Source organism: Gasterosteus aculeatus, chromosome 6 (assembly GCF_964276395.1).
Source record: "Gasterosteus aculeatus chromosome 6, fGasAcu3.hap1.1, whole genome shotgun sequence".
In the NCBI taxonomy this organism is placed as follows: domain Eukaryota; kingdom Metazoa; phylum Chordata; class Actinopteri; order Perciformes; family Gasterosteidae; genus Gasterosteus; species Gasterosteus aculeatus.
Window position 1 is genome coordinate 17,027,239 of NC_135693.1, and position 7,409 is coordinate 17,034,647.

Sequence of the window (7,409 nt, forward strand, 5' to 3'; positions counted from 1 at the left end):
CGGCCCGACTCTCACCCATGCCCCCGACCCGACCAGTTCCGGCCCCACGCTCCATGCCCCCGACCCGACCAGTTCCGGCCCCACGCTCCATGCCCCCGACCCGACCAGTTCCGGCCCCACGCTCCATGCCCCCGACCCGACCAGTTCCGGCCCCACGCTCCATGCCCCCGACCCGACCAGTTCCGGCCCCACGCTCCATGCCCCCGACCCGACCAGTTCCGGCCCCACGCTCCATGCCCCCGACCCGACCAGTTCCGGCCCCACGCTCCATGCCCCCGACCCGACCAGTACCGGCCCCACGCTCCATGCCCCCGACCCGACCAGTACCGGCCCCACGCTCCATGCCCCCGACCCGACCAGTACCGGCCCCACGCTCCATGCCCCCGACCCCCCCAGTCCCCGCTCCGAGACTCAGGCTCCCTCCCTCCCATCCCATGGTCCTCTCCCACCCTCCCGTTGGTGATTTGAGGGCCGTCTGGGATCCGGCCCTTGAGGGGGGGGCTACGGGGTGGGTTATGGGGGGGGCTGAGCCGCCGCAGACTACGGAGGGGTTCCGTGTCCCCGAGCCGGAGCAGACTGCGGAGGGGTTCCGTGTCCCCGAGCCGGAGCAGACTGCGGAGGGGTTCCGTGTCCCCGAGCCGGAGCAGACTGCGGAGGGGTTCCGTGTCCCCGAGCCGGAGCAGACTGTGGAGGGGTTCCGTGTCCCCGAGCCGGAGCAGACTGTGGAGGTGTTCCGTGTCCCCGAGCCGGAGCAGACTGTGGAGGTGTTCCGTGTCCCCGAGCCGGAGCAGACTGCGGAGCCGACTACCCAGGAGGTTTCCCGTGTCCCCGAGCCGGCGCCGCCGACTACCCAGGAGGTTTCCCGTGTCCCCGAGCCGGCGCCGCCGACTACCCCGGAGGTTTCCCGTGTCCCCGAGCCGGCGCCGCCGACTACCCCGGAGGTTTCCCGTGTCCCCGAGCCGGCGCCGCCGACTACCCCGGAGGTTTCCCGTGTCCCCGAGCCGGCGCCGCCGACTACCGCGGAGGTTTCCCGTTTCTCAGAGCCTGCCATTCCTGAGACGTTCCGTGCCCTGTGGTCACCGCTCCGGAGCCGGCGAAAGGACCGCCCGCCGGGCCGACCCCCAGAGGCTCCCCGCTCGTCTGGCTGGCCGCCCGCCGGGCCGCCCGCCAGAGTTTCCCGGGTGGTCCGACCAACGTCTCGGGTTTCCCTCCCCCCCACCCCTTGTTTTGCTCTAGTGTGAGCCGCCTGGAAGTCGGCCCTTGAGGGGGGGGTACTGTCACGGTGTGGTTCACTTCCTGTCTTATTTTGTAGTTTTCTGCCACTCGTGTCCCCGGGTAACTTCACTTCCTGCCTTGTCTCGTCATCCCCTGTGTTCGTCTAATAGTTTCCACCTGTGTCCAATCACCTGCACCTCCCTTGTGTATTTAAGCAGTGTGTCTCCTGTGTCACTTGTCGCGTCATTGTCTTTCGTCTTGGATCGTCGTAGTCTCTTGCCTGTGTGCGTTTGCCCCCAGTTCCGGTGTTTTTGATCCTTGTGACTATTAAAGTCTTTTGTTTGCCGCAAGTCTGCGTTTGAGTCCTGCCTTCCACCCAGCAACCCTGACATTTATTGATGAATTCCGGGAACAACTTTTTTTTAGGTCAAAAAAAGGCTGCTTGAGTCTTGCTGCCGCAAATCACATTTAACAGATTTATTGTTCATACAGAACAGTTTCACAAAGTTTACAGGAAATATTAACTCAACGCCACGAAAATAAGATGTTAATTACTACTATTACCGCCATCATCATCAGAGATGATCAGTCATTGATTGATTGATTGTTCACCGAAACACTATTTTTATTAGTTATTCAAAAAGTTGAAACCGCTCAACTACAATGTAGACAAAAAAACACAGTTAAAGTTAAAAAATTCTTAATTAACACAAGATCCAAAGTTAATGTAGTCAGAATGATTCGTTTTCCTCTTTTCAAATATAGTTTGCAGAGTGTGTGAGGACTTGGAGGAACATTTATGTCTTTTATTTAGTGTTGGCAGGTTTAGTATAATTGTTTTGTAAAATTTACTTGAGTACTTTGTACTCAATCAGCTCAGTGGTGAGAAAATGAAAACCTTTTAGAAATGAGCTGCCTGGTGTTTCCTGCACACATTTGTTTTCTAACATTTTAGATTGTGAATTCGCACCATCATGTGTCAAAAAATCAGCTTCGCATTTCCTTAATAACTTTCACATCAACCCTCAAAAAACTTGACGAAGAACGAGCAGACGGAGTGCCACCCCCCGTTGCAGTAAGTCTGCACGGGCGCCATGTCGTTCACCACCCCTTCCTCGTCGAACCCCATCCAGTCCTCCTTCTTTTTCTCCTCCTCCTGCTCCTTGTTCTTCCTCCTCTCCGCCTTCCCTCCGTCCGAGGCCTTGCCGGCCGGCGGCGCTCTCTTCTTCCCGCCCTTCCTCTCCTCGTCTCCGCTGCGTTGGGCCAGCTTCATGTGGGCCTCGGCCGGAGCCTTCTTGCAGGTTTTAGCCTTCAGGACTTTCTCTCCTTCGCATGCGTTCTGCCTCTTCTTCAGCTTCCCCACCAGCTGCTTCCAGTACTGGCTGGACTTCACCCCGTAGGCCTGGCAGAGGTCGGGTTTACCGGCGTAGCGGCACCAATACCTGGAGGAGAATTGAGGGGCGGAAAAAAGTAAATGGACAGTCCAGTTCTCTGAATGGCTTCAGACAAACCACACAGAACTTTGTGCCAGATGTTTCTCAACGAGGAGCGCAGACAACAGACTTGACAACCACACACGTCATCCTCTCTTTGCATATTACAAAATATTTCCAATATTTTTAAGGCCTGTAGCCTTCTTTGTTTGAATAAAATAGAGAGAAAGGGGACCTGATCCAACTGAAACGTGTCTACATGTTTGGTTTCCATCCCTGTTGCCTTGCTTGTAAAAAACCACATGTTCAACCTGAACCTGTCCACGTCAAGGATGTGAACTGTCCCCACATCACACGCTGTTGGACGTCGTGTTCCCTGTGTTCCCGCTATTATTCAACCGGGACACACTGTCCAAATCAGTCCGACTCAGCTGCTCCGTCTAATCATGAATGTGTGTCACGTTCGTCCCACCAGGCAGATCAGTCCACAATTATTCAAACCACCAGAGGAGCGATTTGAATAACGGGCGCCGGGTTTTGAGTGACATTCTCTCTTGCCGCGGCGCTTCGCTCACCTCTGCTGGACTCCCAGTGTTTCAGCGCTGCAGTTCACCAGCAGGCGGACCAGGCCTTCGCCGGACGTCTGCCAGGTGCAGCTGTGGCCCTCCTTGGTGGTCAGCTCCCCGGAGCCCGGCACCGAGCGGTTTCTAGCTCTCTTGGCTGGTTGGGGGGACGGTGGGGGCTGGCGGGGTTTGTCCGGTTTCCCCTCGCCGGGCTGCCGCTTGGCCTCCGCGATGGCGGGGAGGCAGAGGAGGAGGAGGAGGAGGAGACTGCATGGCAGGACACTCATGGTGACCGGAGACACTGAAGGAAAAGATTAGATGAGAGCCTGTAGCAGCACATCTGTTTTTGCTTTTTTAATAAATAAGCTTTTTTTTTTAGCTCTGAAAGTCAGTGTCAGCGACTTTACAGGTAACAGTTTTGTTTTTGTGAAAAAGAAAAACTCACAAAACTCTTACCTTGCTAGCTGGTGAATAAAATAGAATATTTGGCAGGTGAGGAGACTGGTGTTTTTCTCAGGACCTGGATAGAGACCAAAACCCAAGCTATCAGGTTTTATCAGGTAACAACTTGTAACTTCTTACTCAAAACACTGGATCCTACATTTCCCATAATACAACTTAATACAACCTCTCAGGCCATTGGCGCTTTGCAAATGCCAATACACTTAAACCCCATCATGAACTTTGGTTTTAAATGCAGAAGAACATTGATTGAATACCAAGATTATCGATTAGAATGAATGCTTTTTTCCCCCTATCCATTAATAAAATGCTTATCCAGTGCCGAGTGGAGACAACTTGTGTCCTTCACCACACCAGAGCACAGCGTTCAAGCTCCTCCCCGGGAACCCTGAGGCCAAGCCAGCCGAATGAATGCAATACTTCTAATCCCTGTACGGTGTTCTGAGTCGGCCCCGGGGTTCTCTTGGCATGTTGGGCCACGCCGCTACAGTCGGCCTGTTTCAATGTGAGGGAACAGCACCTTCAACGACCAAATGGATCGATCCGAAGAAGCCGACGGAACCACATCATCCGCAAAGATAGTTGTTTACCGACACGGCTCTTCTTTTTGTTTCCCACAAACGCACGTTTAGACGGGCAAACTCCCACGAGGCCGCAAACAGACCTGCGAGGGAAAAGAGCCGATTCTCTCTGCGCCCGTCCCATTAAAAGATGGCTTTGGAGTGACAGACCCTGGTCTGAGGCGTGTCGGCCCAACTATGTCCGAAAACGTTCCCCCGTGGATGTAACTTACAGTATTCTTACCACGTAGTTAACAGAAGGAATCTGTACAGAATGAAATGTTCAGAGAAGTCGCGTGAGTAGAGAGCTTTCTAAATCAGCAATTCATTTCACTCCTTCAAACCGAGGCCTTGAATGAGGCAAAATAAATCAACACTGGAACATCTTGTGATATAATTCTCTGTCTGAAGGTATTCGGCATCACGGAACTTTTAAAAGGGCTTTGTTTTTTACCCAAGAGGTGGAGAATGTCAAAGAGTGGCGCAGCACGACAGAGTTAAACGTTCTTAGAAAACAGACAATGAGCTCCGAGTGGGGGCGTGAGTCTCTGTCGGTGACTTATTGAAAGTCAGCCAAGCGTCAGAAACACTCCCCCAAGACGCCGCGGACCGGACTCGCTGCTGTCGCACATGGAGCAGGGAGGGAGGGGAGATCGAGGGGGGGGGAAGCAGCTACACTCCCATTAATTATTCATTCCACATGGATTTGTCTCATGAGAAAAAACGTGCTATCAAATGCAAAGAGACACTGGAAAATACAGAGATAGATAATGTCGCTTAAGACCCGTTTTTGTTGTTCGCACACAATATTTTAAACAAAAATGCATGAAAAACAAAACTTAACATTGATTTTAGCAAAGTTCAATAAAGTAAATGTAAAGAACTGGGCATAGTGAATCCGAATGCTTTGTCTCTTCTGCCTGCAGTTGATTACTCGAGTTGTGTGTTTAACTAACTGCCTTTGCAATCACCACAATAAGCAGTTAGAGTGGATTAATGCGAGTGGCCCTGCGTCTGTGCATCCGCTCCTAATGTGCAAACAACAAAAACAGGTCGCGAGGAGCCGTAGTCATTCACAGTCATGTTTGTTTTAATGAGGTTGAAAATTAAATCAATACATCAGTACATTGTGCTCCAGGGATGAGGAGGTTTTTTTTTGTTTCCTCTATATCCAAAGCACTCTCGCAACAAAGGGGAGAATAAATATAAAATATAGTTATTATATTTATCTATATTTGGAGAAAAAAAACAGAGAAAAATAATACGCACACTGATCCCAGAGCTTTCCTGCTCATCAACTCCTTTCAAATTTCATTTTATTAAATCTATTTTAAATAGATTGAGAGTAAAACCGGCATTGATCTGCCTCCCGTGTTCATTTTTGAACAATAGCAAACCCGTTCTTTGTGATTGTATTCTTCCCATAACAGATGAGTGAATCATATAATCACACAAAATATAAAATGTACCACACAACAAGTTGTACCTCTCCTAATTACGCGCCAGGGAGGACTGTAAAACTAAAATGACCACTTACCAAAAAACAACCTCATGCAATCACCGGCCATTCATTTAGTTAACTACTTTGTTATGATTAAGTTTACAACCAGCATGGTTTCTAATTTATCTCCATGCAGCACGCAGGCAAACACACTCTGCTTGAACGGATTAACCTCCCTGGATGGTGCTTCATGCTATGAGCGGCGAGGGAACAGCACGTACAGTTTAACACAAGAGCTCGTGTAACACAAACAAACAAGCGCTGCTGAATGTGAAGCGGCTTCCCTTTGGGTCTGAACCTCCAGCTGGAGTGGCGTCCTGGGTGCGGATCACGTCAGGTGTTTCTGCAACTCGCCGTAACGTGTGAAGCAGTGCGACGCGCATAATCCCCCGTCTAGACGCCCATTGGCCCGCGCGCGTTGTCGACCGCGGGTCATTCGCTCCGTCAACAAGCAGCCGTGTATTTAGGCCACGAGCTCATGTTCTTTGTGTCCGAGGCTCCACCACCAAGGTGTGTGGGGGCCCACGAGGAGACGCCGTCGTAGCGCTAGCTCCGCGAGCCGTTAGCCAGAAGTTTGGCCTAAATAAATCTACGGATGAATAAATGTCTTTAGTTTCCCGGAGGGAATTCTGTTGAGACAGAAAATACATCAAGCTGCTTCTTATTGAAGAAGAAAGTGAGGCCATGCGGATTTCAGAAGCTGTGGTTTCGGCTTTTTCGCTGTTTTTTTTCCCCCCAGATTCTCCTTAAATATTTCAAATGTTGACGCTCATCTTCAAATGCAAAAAGAAATCACATCCTATCGGCAGTGTGAAACGGCTTTCAGCTGCAGCTTTGTCTGAGAGATGGAAAACAAAGACACGCAGCACCAAAACAAAAATAATCCCGCTTCCATGCACGCCCCCCCCCCTCACCCCCTCCCTCCGACAGGCCGCCTCATCAATAAGTCATGACAATAAACACAATCTTTCCCCTTTGCCTCCCACGCTGCGATATCTGGTTTGACAGCTGTAAATGAAGACTACAGTTCCGTGTGCGGCGTTCGTTACTCAGTGTGAGCAGAGGCCCGGTGTTCTTACCATGTGACGCTGCACGCCTCAGAGCTGCTGTGGGAATGTGGGGACCACAAACACTCGGATAAAAGAGGGGGAGAGGAGAAGGATAAAGGAGGAGAGGAGGGAGAGGGGGGGGGGGGCGGGGGGGAGGTGAGGACTATACGAAGAATTGGCCACCCCAAAAGCACCTCCCACAATCCCCCCTCCCGACAAAACCCTATATGTGTGTGTGTGTGTGTGTGTGTGTGTGTGTGTGTGAGGGAGAGAGAGAGGACAATGGACACACTATGAGACACTGATGACACCTCGGGGTTCTGGATGCTTCGGTGTCGTTCATCTCCACAACAAAATGCTTTTCAACAAGATTCTGCACGAATGCTTCAAGATGTTGTGATCTTGTTGAAATAAATATGACAAAACAAAGACTTGTCTGAAGTTGCATGATCTGAACATGAACAGCGTATATATTTAAAAGGCACCATGTTGATCACGCAGCGTTCCTTCTCTCTGTTTGGAGCATCAGGTCTTCAGTGGGCCTTTTGAATAGAGGGTCCATTGCCAGCCCTGGAAAAGTGCAAAACAACTGCAGGCAGATGTTCGGATCCTAGACAGTGCGATAA

At 51.1% G+C, this 7,409-nt stretch overlaps 1 protein-coding gene across 1 annotated transcript; it reads right to left on the reverse strand.

The window, feature by feature from the left end:
• Positions 1–1,677: 1,677 nt before the first annotated feature.
• On the reverse strand, positions 1,678–6,970 carry fgfbp3 (fibroblast growth factor binding protein 3). The gene is made up of 4 exons (XM_040179119.2): positions 6,814–6,970; positions 3,668–3,731; positions 3,224–3,512; positions 1,678–2,657 (listed from the first exon to the last, which is right to left on the reverse strand). Exons 3-4 carry the CDS (start codon positions 3,496–3,498, stop codon positions 2,234–2,236), a joined length of 699 nt encoding a protein of 232 aa, XP_040035053.1. The 5' UTR covers positions 3,499–3,512; positions 3,668–3,731; positions 6,814–6,970; the 3' UTR covers positions 1,678–2,233.
• Between the last annotated feature and the right edge of the window lie 439 nt (positions 6,971–7,409).